General features: G+C 41.1%; 1 protein-coding gene across 8 annotated transcripts in view; it reads left to right on the top strand.

Moving 5' to 3' along the window:
* Window positions 1-22,577, top strand: part of Znf532 (zinc finger protein 532) — a 123,379-nt gene that overhangs the window by 52,907 nt on the left and 47,895 nt on the right. For 6 of the 8 annotated variants that reach the window (XM_004647904.2, XM_023708194.1, XM_023708196.1 and 3 more), the window contains 3 exons: window positions 3,790-6,149; window positions 14,518-14,699; window positions 19,330-19,506. In XM_004647904.2, coding sequence (XP_004647961.1) covers window positions 3,807-6,149; window positions 14,518-14,699; window positions 19,330-19,506 — 2,702 coding nt within the window. In that variant the 5' untranslated portion in view covers window positions 3,790-3,806. The remainder of the gene's footprint in view (window positions 1-3,789; window positions 6,150-14,517; window positions 14,700-19,329; window positions 19,507-22,577) is intronic. The other 2 variants (XM_023708197.1, XM_023708198.1) reach the window with 1 other exon arrangement.

Genomic DNA, 22,577 nt, shown 5'->3' on the forward strand with positions numbered 1-22,577 from the left:
TTAGACTGCTGAACTATCTTGCCAGCCCCTGAGCCATCTCACCAGCCCTGGGAACTCTTTTTTTTTTTTTTCCTCCAAGGGAAACATTGGCTTTTGCCTTCCAGGGTATGGGAAAGGAATGGGTAATAGGACATAGTGCGATTGTGGGTATAAAAACATTTCTAGAAACCAAAAAAGAGTATGCAGTTACAGAGTGATATTTATTGCATTAATTCTACAACCCAGGAGACAAGTCCACTGGTGGCCATAGCAGTGTCGGATTTCAGAGGGCACTGCCCTGGCCTTCGAAAGTACCCGCACACCTCTACCACACGTAGGCAGGCTTTCGTCAAGGAGTTAGGACTGCTGGCTCATGGTTTTTAAACCATGGGTCATTTCCCTCCATAGCCCCAGAGTGTCCCTCTGTTTCACCCTCCTCCCCACATAAGACAAACCTTAGGTACAGAGAGGGTAAGGAATAGGGTGCAGCTCTGTCCCTGTGGAGAAAGATTTGCTCTGGTGTTGGGAGCGCCTTCTGTGCTCCTGGGGTGCTTGCATGCTGAGAGGGGGCTCTGTGGCCCTTGATGTAACTGCTTGAGCTGGACAGACAGGCAAGGGCACAGGAAGTATGGGGGCCTCAAGCTGGTCTTGACTGAATGACATCATGCTGCCGCTGTGAGCATGTCTGAATCAGGCAGGTCCTGGTAGATATAGCAGGAGAAGGTTGTAAGTGTTGTGTTTTTTTTTTTTTTTTTTTTTGGTGGAACCGGGATTGAACTCAGGTCATTGCACTTGCCAGGGAAGCGCTTACTCCACTGAGCCATCTTCCCGGCCCCAAGGGTTGTGTTTTAATCTTACAAATACTCATTTACTGCTGATGTGAACTTCATTTCACACGGTGACCTTTCCTCATTTCTTCTGGTCTTGTGTCTTGAGCCCAGCTCCTGGTATTTGAATTATGTTGCTGTCTGTCTGATTGCCTTAACTACCTGAGTGCCTTCTGTAAAACTATATGTTGTTTACCACATGATATGAATTCTACATAGCTACAGAGAAAGGCTTGAGGATTTAGATAGGGCCTACTTTAACTACTGGGTATGTCTGGAGTGAAGGTCTTTGGAACTTCAGATGAGTAGTAGAGCTCAAGATCCATCTTTCAGGCCCTTTCAACTTGTAGAAGTGGGGACAAGGAGTGGTTCCTGATCCTACTTTTTTTTTTTTAATTAATTAATTTGTTTTTGGCCTGTTTAGCCCTGCCCTGAGAGTGGGGCTGGCATACTGGGGATTGAACCACACACCCCTGTGCCTGTCTACGCTTGCCTAAGCAGGTGCTTTAGACTGCTGAACTATCTTGCCAGCCCCTGAGCCTACGTTTTAAGTTTTTTTCTTTTTAAAAAGTTATCTTTTTTTTTTTTTTTTTTTTTTTCAGAGCTGGGGATTGAAATCAGGCCCTTCCGCTTGCCAGGCATGTGCTTATTCAACTGAGCTTATCTCCCCAGCTCCTTAAAAAGTTATCTTTAAAAAAAATTAAAGAGAATAGAAAAATAATAGATAAGACATTAGAAATGATACAGAATTAGAAAAAAAAGAACAAAAAAACCCCAAGATGGTAGGTAGGTATCTAGCAGTGGTTGTACTGCAGATTTCTGTCTTCACTGTCATTGTTGCTCACTCGGATTACAGATACAAGCACATAACATTGATCAAAGTAAAAGTTTCAAGCATTAACTGTTACCTTCAAAAAATCTATAAAAATTAGTAGTGGAATCATCTTAGCTGTTCTGTGTGTATACGTATGTGATTTTTTTTCTCCTTCCTATCTTTTCTCCCTTCCCTTATCCCATTTGTTTATCATTATGTTCAGTTTCTTTCCGTTATATCTGTTGTACCTTTCAGATTTTATTATTTACTCTTTCAGGTTCTTACACTAGGGAGATAGTGTGATGTTTATACATGATTTATTTCACTTCTGATTATAGCCTCTAGTTGCATTCATATAGCTATAAAATCCTCAAGTTTTTTTTCTAAATCTTTTGGAGACAGGGTCTCACTATGTAGTTCAGGCTGGCCTTAAGCTCCCTTTGTAGTTCAGGATGGTCTCAAACTCACCACCATGCTACAGCTTACTCACAGTCACATGTCTGGTAAAGGCAGACCATGAGCTGGATGTGGTGGCACACTCTGTAATCCTGGCGTTCCCGAGGCTGAGGCAAGAGCATTGCTGCAAATTCCGAGGCCAGCCTGGGCTATACGCAAGACCCTGTCTCACAAAAACACAAAGCAAAACAGAACAGAATGGAAGATAGACCATAAGGGTGCTTCAGTAATATAGCTTTATTGTGGGTATTCAATTTATAACAGCAGCGTGGTACCTAAAAGAAGTGACATTCAGGGATCATTCTTTGGTGGGTGGATTCTTACCTGAATAGCATCTGACAGCTCAATTTTTCATCCCCCACATTTTTCAGTTTAAATGTTCAAATTCACTTTAAAAGGAAACTCATAATCATAGACTTTCCTCTAAGGTATGACTTTTCATAGCTATTTTCATGTCAGTTTCTCCTTAAGAGTGTTAATGTTTTGTTTCCTGTGTGCATGTCGTGTTGTTGAGAGTTTGATGCTGTGAGTGTGCTATTTCATGTGTGGTCCTTTAGGCAGAGAATAGTGACCACAGTGTTTTTCTGAGTTGAACAAACCACCAGGAGAAAACTGCCAGACTTCTTCAGCTCTACATAATGAACACTTGTGCAAATGGAAGGTGATTTATACTTCAGGTGTTTATTTCATCTGCAGCAGGTTTTCCCAGCCAGTCTTTGAAGTGTTTGGACATATCTCTGGAATGAGTAAATATGCTGAGGGTCTTAGCAGGTATGCACTTGTAGGATGTATCAGTTTCACAGGGCTGCATATTTTTGTCTGTGTAGAAAGTCTGTCTTGACCCCAGGATTATTACTTTCACCAGGAATGCATGATCTATTGCAGATTATACAAGGAAGTAAACTCATTAAGTACTTAGGTGAAATATGGGAGACAACTTTTCAGGGGCTACTAAAGCAGATTTAATGGAGGAGTAACCGTAGTTGATACTGAAGAGCAGAGCATCCTGGAGTATTTGTATCACTTAGGTGCATTCTTCCAATGAAAGCTGGCAAAATCAGCTTTACCCTTCCTCCCTTTTGACTTTGGTAGCTATTTGTATGGTTCTTCTTTCTCTCCCATCCTTTATACTTTTCTCTTCCCTCCCTCTTCCTCCCTCCCTCTGTTTCTCTTTTTCCTTTTCCATTTTCCAGTCTTATTTCTTCTTCCTGTTTTCCTTTGCTTTGGTCCATGTTTTGTTCTCTTCATGGCTGCTTGGTTTCATGGCAGAAGGGAAGACCCAGTCCAACGAGATTGTGTTACTTCCTGAGGGCCTTGTCAGAGCTAGTGAGAGACTGAGCCAGAGCTGTGGCTGTTCTTCTGGTGTCCATCCAGCCAGTGGTCCCTCAGGTGGCTCCTGATATTGTTGAGTAGTTGGCATTTATACTAGAAAGGTGAATGAAACGTTGCTTGTACAAAGTCAGCTTTTAGGTTTATAGGTGAGGAGAGACAAGTGCACTCTGTTGGAGGACATGTGGAATGTTCCTGAGTGCTGGGATTACAGGTGTGTGCCACCATGCCTGGCTCTAACCTGCTCTTCAGTGATAATTGTTGTGGTATTAGTATAAACTCTACAGTTAACATTTACTGTTATCATTATGAATATCACTTGCTAATGAAGTACAACACATACATTAAAATTGCTAATGGAATGCTTTTCTGTTCCTTTAACAGAACATCTGATCAAATTCATGACCATGGGGGATATGAAGACCCCAGACTTTGATGACCTCCTGGCAGCATTCGACATCCCAGATATGGTCGATCCCAAAGCAGCTATTGAGTCTGGACATGATGACCATGAAAGCCACATTAAGCAGAACGCTCATGTAGATGATGACTCTCACACACCATCATCTTCCGATGTTGGTGTCAGCGTGATTGTTAAGAATGTTCGGAACATCGATTCTTCTGAGGGCGGGGAGAAAGATGGCCACAATCCCACCGGCAATGGCTTGCATAATGGGTTTCTCACAGCGTCCTCTTTGGATGGTTACAGTAAAGATGGAGCAAAGTCCTTGAAAGGAGATGGGCCTCCCTCCGAGATGACTCTCAAAGACTCAACATTCAGCCAGTTCAGCCCTATCTCTAGTGCTGAAGAGTTTGATGATGATGAGAAAATAGAGGTGGATGACCCTCCCGATAAGGAGGATGTGCGTTCAAGTTTCAGAGCAAATGTGTTGCCAGGGTCGGCTCCCCAGCAGGACTACGATAAACTAAAGACACTTGCGGGGGAGAATGCAGGCAAAACTGGAATCTCTACATCAGGTAATGCAGATAAAAACAAAGTTAAGAGAGAAACAGAAGCAAATTCCATAAATCTGAATGTTTATGAACCTTTTAAAGTCAGAAAATCAGAAGATAAGTTGAAGGAAAACTCTGAAAAGGTGCTTGAAAACAGGGTCCTTGACGGGAAACTGAACTCCGAGAAGAATGACACCAACCTTGCTGGCATCGTAGCATCCAAGACCAAGTCGGCCTCTAAGCTCTCCTCTTGCATAGCTGCCATCGCAGCACTGAGTGCTAAGAAGGCGGCTTCAGACTCCTGCAAAGAACCTGTGGCCAATTCCAGGGAATCCTCTCCGTTACCAAAAGAAGTAAATGACAGTCCAAGAGCAACTGACAAGTCTCCCGAGTCCCAGAGTCTCATCGATGGCACCAAGAAAGCTTCCTTAAAGCCACCAGATAGCCCCAGGAGCGTCTCAAGTGAGAACAGCAGCAAAGGCTCCCCATCCTCTCCCGCAGGATCCACGCCAGCAATCCCCAAAGTCCGCATCAAAACCATTAAGACGTCCTCTGGGGAGATCAAGAGGACAGTGACGCGGGTGTTGCCAGAAGTGGATCTTGACTCTGGGAAGAAGCCTTCTGAGCAGACAGCATCTGTGATGGCCTCTGTCACATCCCTTCTGTCATCTCCAGCCTCAGCAGCTGTCCTGTCCTCTCCCCCCAGGGCACCTCTGCAGTCAGCTGTGGTTACCAATGCAGTTTCTCCTGCAGAGCTGACCCCCAAACAGGTCACCATCAAGCCTGTGGCCACTGCCTTCCTGCCTGTGTCTGCTGTCAAGACGGCAGGGTCCCAGGTCATCAATTTGAAGCTTGCAAACAACACGACAGTAAAAGCCACAGTCATATCTGCTGCCTCTGTTCAGAGTGCCAGCAGTGCCATCATTAAAGCCGCCAATGCCATTCAGCAGCAAACCGTCGTGGTGCCAGCATCTAGCCTGGCCAATGCCAAACTTGTGCCAAAGACCGTGCACCTTGCCAACCTTAACCTTCTGCCTCAGGGTGCCCAGGCCACCTCTGAACTCCGCCAAGTGCTAACTAAACCTCAGCAACAAATAAAGCAGGCAATAATCAATGCAGCGGCTTCACAACCACCCAAAAAGGTGTCTCGTGTCCAGGTGGTGTCATCCTTGCAGAGTTCTGTGGTGGAAGCTTTCAACAAGGTGCTGAGCAGTGTCAATCCAGTCCCAGTTTACATCCCCAACCTCAGTCCTCCTGCCAGTGCAGGCATCACGATACCAACGCGGGGGTATAAGTGCTTGGAGTGTGGGGACTCCTTCGCACTGGAAAAGAGCCTGACCCAGCACTACGACAGGCGTAGTGTGCGCATTGAAGTGACATGCAACCACTGTACAAAGAACCTTGTTTTTTATAACAAATGCAGCCTACTCTCCCATGCTCGTGGGCATAAGGAGAAAGGAGTGGTAATGCAGTGCTCCCACTTAATTTTAAAGCCAGTCCCAGCAGATCAGATGATAGTTTCTCCGTCTAGCAATACTTCCACTGCGTCTCTCACTCTGCAGAGCTCCGTGGGAGCTGGCGCACACACTGTAACAAAAATCCAGTCTGGCGTGACTGGGACGGTCATATCAGCTCCTTCAAGCACACCCATCACTCCTGCCATGCCCCTCGACGAAGACCCCTCCAAACTCTGTAGACACAGCCTCAAATGTTTGGAGTGTAACGAAGTCTTCCAGGATGAGACGTCACTGGCTACACATTTCCAGCAGGCTGCAGACACAAGTGGACAAGTAGAGTATCATTTAAATTTTGATGTTTCAGTGATGGGTATGGCCATGAGTGCTCACTAAGATACCTTGAATTTAGGGGTGACAGGAGTTAAGCGGAGGAGTAGGTGCGTGAATGTTGTGTAAGTGAACACAGGAGAAAGGATCCTCTTCATAGAATAGAAGCAGTGTTGAAACATGAAGATGATTATTTTAGCCAGCTATAAAGTACCTAAAGTGGTTGAATTATGGCACTTCAGATTTAGATAATTGTTCATTCATTGGAATTTACGTTAGAAGTCTGAGATTTAGCTAATTATATCGTTCAGCTGTATTAAATATTCATTTTGGGCTTCAAACAGTTCTTAGTTATTAGTGACAATGTTGGAATCTTACAAGTTGTTTCCTGTTGTTACTTATAATACCAAAATGACATAAACACACCTGATAGGTAGCCATTTTTATGGCATGTCTACTTAAGACAGTGGTTCAGAAGTGTACTCAGTAATGCTCTTCGCTACAGTGAGTTTAAGCCACACATGGCAGACCCCCGTCCAGTTAAACCGCATACTTTACATGTGTTTGCAGTGAGGTAAAGGCTGGTTGGTGTCAGTGAAGCGTTATTTCTCAGCATGCACTGGCCTTTTGTTCCTGTTGTTTACTTCTCTCCATGAGGCAATTTTTGGCTAGTAGATAAATGTGTTCAGGAAATGTACCTAATATTTGGGATAATTGGGAATGCCAAATGAAATAATTTCAGGCTCCAGAGACCATACTATGTTGTCCAAATCATCAAATGTGTGAAATAATTTTTTCTGCTTTTTGTCAATTATTTTATCATTAGGAGAATTGAGCTATGGTTTAGAAGTCTGGTATATCTTGATTAGTTTTTGAAGGGCTACTATTTTTTGTGTGATTTTTATTATTAATTTTATTGAGAAACATAGCAATGAGTTTTAAAACCGATTAGTAGGACAGTTTCAATAATTAATACATTGCATATTGTTGTCTTCATAGTGGTTGAAGGGCTTCTACTGATTTAAGTTTGTAAAAGTTTGTTTGGGGAACAGAAGATCAAGAGCGCCTCAGTTTTCTTTGGATTTTTGGTTTAGTGGGGCGGAAGCAGTGACAACTTTAGACAGCATTCTTGCAGGTTTGATGTTTAGTATGTTGGCAGCTCTATAGTAGAACACTAAAATCCCAAAAGCAGCTGTGTAGTGTAGGGCAGCAGTGATTGCTGTGGTTCTGGGGGAAAGATCCTGGTGTTACCGCTTGGACTTTGTCTTATCTGCACACCCCTATATCTTGTCATCACTTCCTCAAAAGGTAGTGTTTCTTTTCCTTTAAAAGAATACAGTAAAAAGAAAACCCTAACACCATTTTTTGGTACAGTGCGTTCTACATTCCTATTTCTGTGTCTCGTGGTAATGTAGGTGATGGACTCTGGCCTGACCCATAGGGCTTGTGCACCACGTTATTAGTAGGCACTCCTGAGTTTGCAACTGCCCTCAGATGTGTTTGTCTTCTTTCTCCAGGAACATGGAAGGGTATAGGTAGAAATTTCCCAATTTCCTAGTGTCTCTCCAGTTTTTATTCTCTATTTACCTTTTAGACTCAACACCAAACTACTGAGGGATGCAAATAGGGGTGCTCTTTCCCTGGTACAGGAGATAAATATCTTCTTTTGAGTGTGACATGGCTTTGCTGTTACTTTTCTATTTTGCTTGACAAGTAAAACATACAAGTCTCCCATATTACCTGGATCCTAAGGAATGAGCCTTGGCAGTATGTACATTAACTATAGGGCTAAATGTATGTGAGGCAGAACACATTGCTCCTAGTCTCTGTCCTTCCTTGTTGTGTCTACTCAATTCTTATGCTCAGCACCTACAAGGACAGATAGAGCAAGAGAGAGAGAGAGAGACAGACAGACAGACAGACAGACAGACAGACAGACAGAGAGACAAAGAGAGAGAGAGACAGAGACAGAGCGCTTCAGCTGACTGTAGCCATATCCTACAGGGTTAGAGACATAAAAATGCCCTGTGGGTCTTTCTAGCATTAATTTCTCTTTTCTTACTGTAGTCATGGTCCTGAAAGCTCCCTGCACAATTTCTTGTTTTCATACTCAACCAGATGGTTCTCATTTGGAATCAGGGAGTCCAGTTCTATCATGTCATCCTCTTTAATATCTACTATGAGGCCCACCTGGGTCTCTCCTGCATCCCAGGAGGTCAGCAGGATACATATGGCCCTGAGGCTGTAACCTCATAATGTTCTGGAGCTAGGGTGGTCCTTACTAAGTGTGGCATTGAATAACTGTAGGGCTTTGGTAGGGCAGAAGGGCATGCTGGCACACATCTGTAATCCTAGCACTTGGAAGGCTGAGGTAAAGGATCCCAAGGAGCCCAGCATGGGCGATGTAGCCAGACCCTGATTCAGAAAAGGGTTGGGGATGTGTGGCTCAGTGTGAAGATCCTGAGTTCAATCCCCAGTTACTCCCCTCTCCCCCCAAAAAAATGAAGAAAGGAGAGAAAGGAACATGATCTTCATTCCATGTTTCCAGCATGCTAGTTAGACTGTTGGCCAGTTTATAATTTGAACTTGAATTCAACTTGGGAAAAATGTACCTATAGAAATGGTTTCTTTGCTGGGCATGGTGGTGCACATTTGTAATTCTAGCTACTCTAGAAGCTGACTCAGGAGAATTACAAGGTGAAGAACAGTCAGGCCAACTTAGTATGACCCTAAAACGAGCTGGGTTGTAGCACAAGGATAGAGGGCTGGCTTAGCATGCAGGAGGCTCCAAGTTGTCTGAAGGGGAGGGGAAGCCCCCTGGCCACCCCCAGCCAGTGTCACTTGCAGACCAGGACTGTGTGGAGCCTCTTTTTTCTGTTGACTGCCACGTTCCATGGATTAGCACCCTTTCCTTTCCGCCTTATGATAGCCATTGATAGTCCCAGTCACTTACCTGGGGATGGGCTCGCCCACATTTGCCCTAGCTTTCCCCAGCCTCACCCTGAGTTAGAATGGAGGCTTACCTTTCTTCCTACCTCATCTGGTGAGCCCAGCGGATCCTCAGTCTTCTCAGAACACCGTTTCTTGGCTTAACCCAAACTCATCTCTTCCCTCTCTTCATCCTCACTCTCCTTTTCTTATCTTTTATACCCTGTGTGGTCTGGAACGCTCTGGTCTCACAACCCCCAATGGAGGCTGTGTGCACCCCTTCTTCCTCGCAGGTTCTGTACATGGGTGTTCAGCCTTCAGTTTGTCATGGCACAAAAGGGGGCACTGTTGGCGGCTGCTGTGTTCTGCCTTACCAGTTGCTTGCCTCCTCTGCTGTCTGTGATGGTCTGTACAAAAGTAACAATCATCTCATCTCAGAGCCCTTTCCGCCAGCTGTGTGCTCAGGCTACACCCCAGAGCAGGCCCCAGAAGAGCTGGGTTGGATACAGGGCTTGGTTTAAGCTTTCTTTGTTTTCTCTTTTGTCCAAGCTTGAATCCAATCTTGACGTTTCTCACAACCTGCTGAGGTGAGAATGCCTTGCTTTCTTCTGGTTTCTATGGAAAGAAATTATTTCTGTTGAAGAGGGGGGTGGGTAGTGGGGCAGCTGGGAGAGAGAGGGTGAGGTCTCTCCCTGGCTGTATGGAAAACAAGGAATGCAATGAAAATGGGTTGTGTCCACTTGACCTTTTCACACCAGTAAATGTACCTCAGTTGGTAGCTTCTGTTCTGACCCGCCTGGTACCTCATGCCTGCCTTGGGGTACCTTGGGAAAGGGGTGGGGTGGGAGGCTGTCTCCATGAAGTGTTCAAGAGCTCATGACTGTGGTTTTAGCAATTGATAGTTAACCATATTTACATCATTGCTTCACGTCTTAGTAAAACCATGATTATAGCTGAGTTGAGACTGGAAGTGCCTGCTGTAGCCTCTTAATTGTTAAAATCTGTTTTCTTTCTATAGAATTTATGCCAGGCATAGAATCAAGAGACTGTATTCACTCCCTTTGGGCTACTTTCATTTTGCAGTTGGAGAAACAAATGCCTAGTTAGCAGGATAACCAGGACTCAGGGCATTCTTTCTTTAAAACAGTATTTTTAAGGCAAAGTTTATTTGCTGCTGGCTTTCTTTTACCTTTCGCTGCCTTGTGCTAATGCCCCAGGACACAGAAGCTTAGGCCATCATAGCTCAGTGTGTCATGCATAAGAAAGGACCCTTTATGTTATATCCAAGTTGGCTTTAGAAATTGAGATAAAGGTGGAGTAAATGACTGCAGGTGCCCTCATTTAACAGGGTCACTCGCTGTTCGCTTTAGTTTCAGGAGCTGTCTGGGCATCATTAACATTAAGAATGTTAAGTTCTTGTGGGCAGTACGGTTCCTAATACACTTTGCTAAAGCTTCTCCTGGAAACCCAGGAGGCCCTCCCAGCCTCCCCTTCACCACCTAAGATTCATGACTTGATTTTTGGTCTTGCTTTCTGATTTTATTTTGTTCATAGTAGTCTTGTTCCAGTTCACATTTTTGCGTTACTAACTCTCAAATATACCTGTGCTCTGCAGGGATGATAATCTACATAGGGTGTATATGGCGTCCATGCAGCTTTCAGTCAACTTTATCATTGAACTGCCAACTCTTCCTAGAGATTTTAGATGTAGTAGAGTGATTTGAGGGCAAAGCTCTTCCACAAAGGGTATTTGTAGTCGGTTCTCCCAAAATGCTTGCTTTGTTCCCATTTCAGTAAGATCTGAAATGAAGAGTTTTCTTTGTGTTCTTACTGTGGAATTGGATGAATGTGGAAGCCAGAAAATAAGCTGGTATGTTTTATTATTACTGTTTTTTGGTAATTATACTGTAGTTAGACTATGGAACTTCTGTTAATATGGCAACTGTAGTTTACTTAGCATCTGGCAGATTACTAAACTGACAGTGTTTTGAATTTACTATTTCATGTTGTTGCAGCTTTTGGTCTGTTTGAATTTAAGCATGAAATATGCCATGTTTATTCACATTTTTCACCCTTCTCTTGTCCCTTTCTCAGGCTGTTTGTCTTTCTAAAATACGAATTGAAACATGTAGACTATTTTCTTCGTTACGCTGATATTTCCTCAAGATGGAAAGAGGATGCTGAGCTCCACGTTCTCTGACTCGTTCTTAGGGCTGACTTGGCCCCCTTGCCCTCCCCTGCAGCCTGCCTGCATCTGTACGTCATGTATCAGCAATGCTTTCTGTGCCAGGATGGGGCTGAAAGGGCTCAAGAAGGGTAATTGTAAAGTGGGGGGTATGATAACTTTGCAGCTTTATTTTCCTGTAGCTTTTTAGTACCTCCTGACTCGACTAGAAAGTAGTGACTGTCTTAAAAAGTAACAGTTCCCTGAGCAGGTGAGGCTGTGCCAGAGTAGAAATCAAGTATTACCAGAGTATCTAAAACATGAATCTCTTTTCTGATGACATAAGTAAAATATCAAGAGACATAAGAGCATTTGAGTACACTGCATCATGCGTCATCTAAAAATGCAGGTGCCAGCAAATTAAGCTGCTTCCTTGTCTAGTCAGTAGCCTCAGCATGTGAAGTGGAGAGTGAAGGATTTTTAGATGTATTTCAATTCTTTGATTAAAAAGAAAGGAGGAAGGGAAAATCAGACTCTTTTAAACCATAAAAAAATCTTTGCAGGCTTCCCCCAAGTGCATCCCCTAAATCTAGAAAAATGTGCACCTTTGTTCTGAATTTAGAGTATCAAAGAAAAAACTAGTGGAATGTACACTTGTGGTGTGAAAACATATGACTCTCTCAGGGCCCAGGAATGACATGTGTCCTATAAAATAGGTTCAGTTAGGTTCAGAGTAAAGCGAAGTAAATCCTGTCAAGGGTGTAAAACTGCTAGTGCTGTGTAAACGTTCAGGAGTCTATAAACAAAGGAAAACACTGTTCTCCAAGTGGAATGGAGGCAAGGTGTGGAAGCTGGTAAACAGACGTGGGAGTGGATGCAGCGTATGTCTAAAAATATGCATGTGTCTATGTAAACAAGGTAAGGCCCCTGTGCTCAGCGTGACTCTCGGATGACACATTCCCCCATGTCGGCAGTTGCAGAATATGAACTGATTTGAGGCTGTGGTCCTTACTGGCTGTCCTTTTGTCCTCATGCTTCTGGGTATGTAATGTGGGGAAGAACCTTGGTCAGTGGAAAGGATACACACTGATTCTTGTGGTCTGGGGCGGGGAGACTTGATGATGGGTTTAAGTAACTCACCGTGCATTGCATGTGTATTGTGAAGGTGAACCATTTGTTACTATATTGCAAAAGGTAACATGAAAAAGTTTTTCTACAGATTTTAGGCAACACTTTATACTCTTAGATTTTCTTTTTATTTTGTACTGTCAAAAAACTAGTATTGTAGAGTGCAATACTTTAGATAACAAAGAAGCTGCAGTGGTGGGGGGACAGATTTCTTTCTAATCTTAACCATGCCATGGGTGTGTTTGGCATTCAAGTTTATTCGCTTAGTTGTCAATCCTATGTACTTTTCCTTTTGTTCATTCCTTATAACCTCCATCCATTCCGTCCGTCATTCCTCCATCAGAAACCTTAGAATTAAGTTAGGCCTGATTAGACTAGAACCTGATCCAGTCCTGATTTTTGCACGTTGTAGCGGGTGGGGTTTTGGGCAAATTTCTTTACTAAGCCTCATTTCTGCATCTGTAAATAGAGGTATTGTCTACTTTACAGATTACTATGAGAAATAAACGAGATGATGTACTCAAAGTTATTTATGTATTTAAAGTACCTAATTTATCATGTGGCTCATTGGTGAAATGGATCTATACATTTTTATATATACATATGCATATAATATGTGTGTGTATATAAATGCATGATATGTATGTATGGATATATGTGTAGATATACCATGATTTTTTTTTTTTTTTTTTTTTTTTACTTCTTTTAGTAGCAGCATTATGACTTTTATTCCCAAGTAAGTGCAAGACATTCCAAAATGCCTGTGAAGTCCAGTCATCACTAATTCATGGCCTGGGATTAAGAACTGTGTGACAGTAGATAGAAGACTATTTTAGTCCAAAGAAACAAAATGATTGCTGGTGATAATGTAGATGTTAACAGGACCTTGTGGTGATGAATCTATTGATTGTTTTCTTGTTGTGGCTTGTTTTGACCTTTGAAATATGTGTTATTAGAAAAGGAACGCCATTTTTAAATAATGCTAACCTCATCAAGGCTGCCTGTATGTTATGGTTTTGTGATTATAATAAACATTTTATGGAATAAAATTTGTATTTTAGTCCTTTCAGGAGAAAACCAAGAAAGAATTTTCAAGTGAGTTTCCTGTTTTTCTTGGTCTAAGTCACTCTGCAATTTAAACTTTATATTTTGGGCTTACTCAAAAGGTAGAAGCTTTTAAAATTTGTAACTCTGTTGTCAATATGAAAATGTTTAAAATCTTAGCACTAATTTGTATTAAGCTTTCTTTGTCTTTAATAGAAATACAAATCATATATTTTAGAGGTAGTAGATACATGTTTTTGCATAAATATCAAAGTATTCAAGCACATTTTATTTCATGTTGTTTTAGGGTTATTTTTAGAGTGGAAGTAATAAGGTCCCAGTTTATATTGGCTTTTTTTTGTTTTTAAATTATACTGTGTATGGTGCTAACATGTAAAGGGATTAAAAATAGTATACTTAAAGGTTTTTTTTTTTTCCTGGATAGTTAATGCCATAGAGCCTTTTCTAACGATGATTTCAGTCTTTATTTTAAATGTAGTGAGATCTTAAGCTCTATAGAATTTCACCTTAACGCCTACATTTATATATCAGAGCTGGAGTTCATTGGTCTTAATTATAAATTATGTTATAGCCAGTTTGTCCACTTAAAGGTCAGATTTAAGTGTAGAAAGGGAAAGTAATTGCTGTGGCCATGCCTTTCCCATCCTGTGTTTAAGAATTCAGATGACTGAAATGACTAGGGAGAAACAAGAACTTCTATGAATCATGGGAACTGCGACTACCCACTAGATACATAGAGCTGAAAACTTGTTAATACAGTACATTAAAGCTGCTACCACAATTTGCAAGAATGTCTCTTCCTTGCATTAAACAAAACGCAAAAGTAACTATTTAAGGCTGGCATTCTCTTTAGCTTGTACTTTGGGATAAGCCTGACAACCCAACACAGAGAGTTTTTATTTTTTACAGGGTAAAGAATTTTTCATTGAACATATACTTTTCAGGTTTGCTCTTTCGTTGGGCATAAAATCAATTATAATAGTGTTTGAAATGAGAGAGATATAATTACTGTGAGGTTTAATGAAGGTTCTTTGCATTTTAGAAAATACTTAGCAGGACCAACACTGTTTCCCCCTTTGGTTTATTTAGAAGACTTGCACTGTCTGCCAGATGCTGCTTCCTAACCAGTGCAGTTATGCATCACACCAGAGAATCCATCAGCACAAATCTCCCTACACCTGTCCCGAGTGCGGGGCCATCTGCAGGTCGGTGCACTTCCAGACCCACGTCACCAAGAACTGTCTGCACTACACGAGGAGAGTTGGTTTTCGGTCAGTATATTGTTCACTAATAACTACTCTGTGGTTGGAGTGATCTGTGCACATAGGCTCATGCAGTAATACCTCAATTAACAGTTCCTCTGGACGCGTGCCTCCTGTGCGCTCCAGCCAGCCTGTTTGGGTCCTTTTGAGGCCATGCTGGCCCTGCCGTCCATACAAAGCTGAGGATGGGTGAGCCAGTCCTGTTAGGTAATGGTGTGCTTGGGTGGAAGTCTGGCCTTGATCGACTGTCACAGCCCTTTTTGTCTGCATCATTTTTAGTACACTTGAGGGGGAGCACTGTACTCGCAATTGAACTCAGGCCTAGGCACTGAGCTACATCCCACATCTTTTTATTGTTTGGAGACAGGGTCTTGCCAAGTTCCTTAAACTGGGCTCAAACTTGTGTTCTTTTTGCCTCATCCTCCCAGAGTGCTGGGATTATAGGCATGAACCCTTACATCAAACTTTAGTAAACCTTTGTTGTTTAGCATACTTTTGTTGTAAAAAGCACTGCCTGTGTTAACTCCTGAAAGAATACCATGTATTTCTGCATCTTTTAATACTTCTGCTAATGAAAACAAGTGGGAGATAGTTACTTTATACCAAAGGATCTGATATATACCTTTCAATCTTACGTTACTTATTGTGGAAGAATCTTCCACTCCAAATAATCATGCCTGCCCTTCCTGCTCCTGCTTTCTCTGAGCTCAGGTTTCTCTGTCTGTTCTGCACAGCTTAACTGTGGCCCTTTTGACTGCTCTCAAAAATTCCCAGATGTGTATTTTACAGTATCTGGCAAATTTAATGTTAATTGAGTATTGAGTGACAATATACTGGACTTCATTCACCACTTTATGACCCTCTGAAGTGCATTCCTGGGCCATGTGTGTTTTGATCCCATGAAACTCCTCCAAGAGAACATGTCATGTATAGCACAGCGTCTTTATTAATAGAGGTATTACTGTATTGTTTATCATAATATTGTTTGATTAACAAGTAACTTTAATATTAGATTGTTAAATGTGCACTATTTTTTAAAATTATGGCCAGGTTATATTTTATAAAAATGAAATCCTGTTATGATTTGATTGTTTTGGTGGTTTTATTTCATTTAAACTTAGATTATGGTATCATTGAGTAGTTTTGCCCATTTTTTTCTAATACTAAATTATGAGACTGACCTTTTCTTATTCCTCTAAACCTGTAGTGCATAAGTTTTATGGATTGGATCTAGTGTGTTAGGAGTCTTTTGGTTTACAAATCAATAAACCAGAGTTTTATGTACAGTAGCTGTCTTACCTGTGACTAATTGTGTGGAAATCCATGCATTCTTTCTGTGCTGTGGTGCCCTGCTTTAAACTTGGTGGGCTGACTGCATCCAGTACCACTTGGATGTTACAAACAGGTTAACCAGATGCCTTAGATCTTCCACGTCCATGCAGGATGATACTTTTCATCTTACTACGTCTCTTGAAACTAGTATTAGTAGATTCCATTGTATAGTATTAGAAAGCAGCTCTGCCTCACCTGCTTTTTTCATTAATGCTAGACTTTCCCCAAATGTTTACTTTATTATTCTAACATAATGAAAACAAGCCACCTATGGCATAAAGCTATTCCTGGTGTCTTTCCTAAAACAGACAGTCAGCATGCATCCTGAAAGTAATCACCTCACTTGGAAAAGACCCTCTGTGCCTCCCTTTTTGATTTATCTAGTTTCTTAAACTTGGTGCTTTACGTTACAGATTTCAAAGTTTTAAGTTTTGTATTAAATATAATTGCCTTCTTCCTACCTGGAGGCTGTATACGCTGTAAAAGTACTATTACCTATTAATACTATTAAGTCTGTTATGAAGCTTAGCTTATATCTCCTTGAGAAGAGAGATAAACATTTTTAACCTTAATATTTTCCCCCTGCTGTTTAAATAGCGGTCCAGTCTGATATTTCACTGGCTTGACAGGCTGTTGACCTTGTCATGTTTGTCTTTCCCTTTGGCTGCATAGCTAATTATTTGGTTGTGTTTTCCCGTATCCAGAGAAGTCTGTCACATGACTCCCACACCTACCTTTGTCTGTTTCTGATGGAGGTGTCTTAATTTCTTCTTGCTCATGCTGCATTTCTTGAATATTAATAGGTCCTTTGGTTCCTAATTAAGTTGGTAAAAGTCAAATATTGATGAAAGTTAAGTCGTTTTCTGAATTTTCTTGCCTCCTGATACATTGGAACTACATCTTATAAGATTGTGTGCTGTTAAAAAAAAAGAAAGAAAGAAAAGGTAAAACAAAGAAAGGAGCCAGGAGTGGTGGTACAGCCTGAAATCCCAGGACTTGGGAGGCTGAAACAGGAGGATTGCTGTGAGTTTAAGGCCAGCCTGGGCTACAAAGTGACTTGAAGGCCAGCCTGAACTGCATGGCAAAACTCTCTCAAAAAGAAAAAAAAAAGTGGAGGGGGAGACTTGATTGTAGCTAGGACACAGAATTTAAGGGTATATTAAATATTTTTCAATACATTGAACTTTTTTTAGCATTAAGGTACTTCATATGTCCTTGAAACTGCCTCTCTTTGCCTACCTCTCTTGCATTCCCTGCTTATCTATGTTGCCCTGAGCCTTCTATCACCTGTATATAGGTGCTATATAACTTTGTCCTATAAGACATTAAAAATACTCTGCATTCTTTTGTCACCTTAAGGAAAACTTTTTCAGGCCAGGTTGGGTGGTACACATGTATAATCACAGCTACACAGGAAGCTGAGGCAGAATAAATAAGTTCAAGGGCAGCCTGGATAACTTTACCCTGTCTTAAAATAAGTAGGGCAGGGTGTAGCTGAGTGATAGAACATTTGCTTGGCATATAAGAGAGGCCCTGAGTTCAGTCCCCAGCATTACCTCACTTTAAAAAAGGAGGGCTTTCTTTTGACTTCCCTGGTGGTTTTTGTTGGACTAAATTAATACCATTCTCTTCTGCTTCAGAAACTGCCACCTGTAGTTTAAAGACTTTTAACTTTCTTTGTACTTTCTGTAAATGAAACCATCTTGTCTCTGCAAATGACTTCAGGGAATTGGTGCTTTTCTTTGTTTTGTCCTTCCCTGGTCTTTTAACTTTTGAGCATCACCTTTGTACTCTTGGTGGGAAGATCTTTATGGTATGTGGCATGGCGGATCCCTGCCTTTCTTATTAACCTCTCCACTCCCATTTTGCATTTTACCCCTTGCCTTAGAGTCATGTGCTTCTAGTTTTAAGAAGGACTAAAAACTATCCTTTTCATCTCTTCTAATTTTAGAAGTGACTGGTCCATAAAGGAACATTATCCTATTCAAGACAAATTGACTTAGAAGAGTTTCAGTGTCTTGGGTGGTGCCTGTGTTATCTGAAATGACAGTTCTAGTAGATGCTATAGTGACGCTTTCCTTCTGTTTTCCTGGTATTAGTGTCTTTTTGTTTGTGGTAATGAACACTGTGCCTTAAAACATTCACAATACTAATGGATTAATTATATATTTTTTTTTAAAAAAAATGTGTGCAAAGCCTAATGTGGCATGCTTTTATATAATTCATAGAGTTCAGAACATGCCACTTGTATGTGGCTTTGCAAGTACAGTATCACCATGATTTTGAAGGGATCCTTTGAGCATGGAGATGTCCTAGGCCACCATGGAAACCAGTGGGCACTGCTTCCTAGAAGGCAGGGCCCTTCTGCGGTCTTCCCAGGTAATTCACACACATGTCCAGGAGCCCATGCTCAGGTGCATTGAAGTAAATCTCGGGAGATTTCTGAAGCTGTAGGGAGACGCTACAGCATAGTTTTCAGAACAAAGATGACTATCCTCAAGTGGAAGTGACATAAGTGCCACTGAGTCATGTGTGAAATGAGGAGTTTGAGGAGAAATGAGTCCTTAAAAGTCTGTTTCTATGGGGTAGATTAGAATGAGAAATGACTTTATTGTTAAATTATTTGAATTTGAAAAGTAAGGAAATTAGCTAGAGGCATTGCTTTTTGGGATACTAATTTTTCAGAAGCTTATAATTCATGTACTTTCTTGAGTATATCAAATATATTCACACTTATTTTCTAGATGGGAAAAGATCCCTAGGGGTTGACCTTCTTCACACTATGGTCACCATGTATTAAGTATTCCAGATGCTTCAGCCACACAGTATGCACCAAGAGACAACGGGTACCACTTGGGAGCTCGTGCTCTTCTGTGTCTCTGCCTCTCCAGGAGAGGATGTGGGTTCTGTCTCCGAGGGCTTCTTCCATTGGAAATGCCATTTGCAGACTGGTTGGGTGGGAGCCTCAGGCCCTGTGTCACAGTCCCGCCCATATGCAAGTCCTCACCAAAGCCAGGAGTTGGGGGCTTATTTTGTTCCATAAACTGATTTGGCTCCCATGAGTTTACAGGCTCAAAAAAATGCTTGAAAAAATGACCTTTTGAGTTTTGTTTTTCTTCTTCATGACCTTCCCTCATAAACATGGAAAAATAATTTTCACCAATTGTAAATAGGAAAGAAATACCTTGAAAAAGTCTTTTAGAAACCTAAATTGGCTATACTGTATGTTCGTCTTACCCAGGTCTTACACAGAGAAGTCATGCATGTGTAGAGATCTGTGCTAATGACTGTGTTATTTTTCTAACAGATGTGTACATTGCAATGTTGTGTACTCTGATGTGGCTGCACTGAAGTCTCACATTCAAGGCTCTCACTGTGAAGTCTTCTACAAGTGCCCTATCTGTCCAATGGCATTTAAGTCTGCCCCGAGTACACATTCTCACGCCTACACTCAGCATCCTGGCGTCAAGATAGGAGAACCAAAGTAAGTCATACCAACTTCCAGTTTGTGCTCCTCTACTTTACTAGCAATTTAGAGGAGGTAGTCCTTCTTTTGAATAAAATTTAAGATGCAGAAAATGATGCAACTATTCCAAGTTTGATGCTCAAAGAAGTGTAGCTCATAGCTCACACAAACATTTCTGTTCTTTTCAGGAAAAACCTTTGTCCCCAGTTGTCACCTATTATTTATGCTCTTGTCATCAGTTTTTGATAAAGTGATTATATATTTTATTGTTAAGATGATTTTCACAAGTGAATTCTAGGAAAATTATTTTTTAAAAACTGCCCTTTATTTATTTTTTGTAATTTTGTCCTAATAAGATACACTTTTCTCAGTTAGCATTTACAGTATGAAGTCAGTTTAAGACATTGGTTAATGTCTTAATGAGTTTAACATCACCAATATAAATCCTTTTTAGTAGGAAAAAATTTCTTTTTGCCTTAATTTTGGTCTTCATTTTACCAAAATTTTTGCTTTGTGCTAGTCTTTTTTGGGGGAGAGGGGGTAACAGGCATCAAACTCAGGAACTTGTGCTTGCCAGGCAGGTACAGTGGCATTGAACTAAATTCCTGTCCTTTGTGGTGGAGTCTTTAATAGTGAGCTGGCTCTTCAATGGACAGGGCACGCCTTCCTGCAGGAAGGGAGGGTGATAGAGAGGAGGGTGCCTGAGCGTAGGGGCTGGTCATGCTCCTGCCACCTGCAAGCTATGTACTGGGGCTGTTACCATTCTTAGCTCTGTTTGCTCTCCTCTAAACTGAGAGTGAGGCTTGCATCCTGTGATTTTTGAGAAGCTAAAATGAAATGACATATTTAAAATGTGTGCTGGACTGTCCCATCTGTGGGAATGTGGAAACATTAGTTCCTTCCTACATTTCTTTATTCTTTCTTGTTCATATAGCTCTGCATTAGATATTTCTGGTTGTATTAATCCCATTTCTGGTTTCACTGTGACAGGGTAGTTTGATAATTATTCAGGGCTACATTTGCTCTCCAAGTCTGTTGGTACATTTTTGTCTAGAACTCCATTATCAAGAGGTTGTCATAGGAAAATATGTAAACATGTGATAATAATGTCTATATCTTTCTTTAGACATAGCTTTTTACTATAATTATGAGGATTTGTGATTGAATATTTACAGAGCAAATAGAAGTGGTTATTTACTAAAAAATGTTAAATTCTAATTTTATTCTAATAGGACCTTCACTTTGATGCAAAATAAAACACATTAGAAATTGGATCCATGTGCCACTTGGTGCCTTGCCTTTGAAGATAGGGATTAGTGAGTGTTAGTGTCTGTCATTGTTCGTGGCATTAAGACCTGCCTTTCTCTCCCAGTGAATATAACTATTTGGATCCTTATTCAAAAAAATTAAACTTTATTGTCTGAAATGTTTATTAAATCTGGAATATTCATTGTAATCTGGGAATATAGTGCACCAGATGTTTACATTAAGCTAAAAAGATATGCCTCAAATTTGAATACAGTAAAGTAACTACAATTTTACTTTCTGTGGTTTCAGTTACTCATGATCTGAAAGTATTATGTGGAAAATTCCAGAAATGAACAGCTTTTAAGTTTTAAATTGTGCACCATTCTGAGCAGTATAACAGAATCTCTTGCTATCCTGCTCCATCCAGGCCTGAATCATCCCTTTGTGCAGTGTATCCTTGCTGCATATGCTGCCTCCCTGTTAGCAACACAGAGGCCAATAGGATCGACTTGCAGTGTGGCAGTCATTGTGTTAGTGACCTCTGTTTTACTTAACAATGATTCCTAAACATATGGTTTGTCGTGCTGGTGATGCACATATGCCAAAGAGAAGCACAAAGTGCGTCCTTTAAAGAAGGCGGTTAAAGTTGTTTACATTTAATAAGGAAAGAAAAAATAATATGTTGAGGTTGCTAAGATCTATGATAAAAATTAATCTATTCATGAAATTATGGAGAAGAAAAAAGAAATTAGTGTTAGTTTTGCAATCACCTTGAGTAGCAAAAGTTATAGCCATAATGCATAAAAAGCACCAAGATAAAAACAGCACTAAGTTACAGAATTTGATGCCAGGACAGCCTCAGGGATCCCTGGTGCTTTTGGTGTGTATAGCCCGTGGATAAAGGAAGACAGCTGTATTTTTAGGAAAAAGATGTTCCAGTTTTTTAAAATACTTTCTTTTTTTTTTTTACTACCATGGTTCTTTAACAAGTGCAACCCTAAAATTAGGTACGCTACTATATTTTAAGGAATAAAACTAAGTAATTAATAGATTTTACAGAAGAACACACAAAACTTTTAAACCAACAAAGTTTAAGTCACCAGCGTTATTTTGATTGTACGACTGGGCTTTGGCTGCATCCAGTTCTTGGGGACACCACTGCTGCGGCAAAGGGCACTGCTGCCCCTGCTGTTCAGGCATGCAGCCCTCTGCTCTGGTGGGCTGGAGGCAGCCCTCCCTTTGCCACCACTTTCAATTCATGCTACTGTAAATCTCATCTTGGTGCCATTGGGCCTACCTTTGACCCAAAAACATTATGTCCAAAGCACTTTGGCAGTCAGTCCAAATTGAGTTAAGTAGTCTCCACTCCAAAGAAAACTTGGGCACTGAAATCTCCCAGGAGTATTTGGTTAACAGGCAGTCATGTGAACAGTCCAAAATTACACAATGATTTGCATTAGTTTTTAATAATCAGTATTAAAATAATCCTCCGCCCATTGTCTTTAGTGAACATATGGATGTTTGAAAATACACCATAGAGTTCTGCAGCCCCAGCACCTCAATTTGAAAAGCACAATGTAAGATTGATTATTTATTTATTCATTCATTTATCTATTGTGTGTGTGTGTGTGTGTGTGTGTGTGTGCGCGCGCGCGCGCGTGTGTGTCTGCACTGCCGGGGTTCAGACACCGGGCCTGGCACCTGTAAGTACACACTGTATTCTTGTGCTGCAACTATGGCCAACAATGCAAGATGCTAAGTTAACACACATTTATATAGTATTTACTGTGTACCGGCTACTATTGTAAGCACTTTGTTTCTGTGGTATTGGGGATTGAACA

Source organism: Octodon degus, unplaced genomic scaffold (genome assembly GCF_000260255.1).
Source record: "Octodon degus isolate 3935 unplaced genomic scaffold, OctDeg1.0 scaffold00339, whole genome shotgun sequence".
NCBI classification, from domain to species: domain Eukaryota; kingdom Metazoa; phylum Chordata; class Mammalia; order Rodentia; family Octodontidae; genus Octodon; species Octodon degus.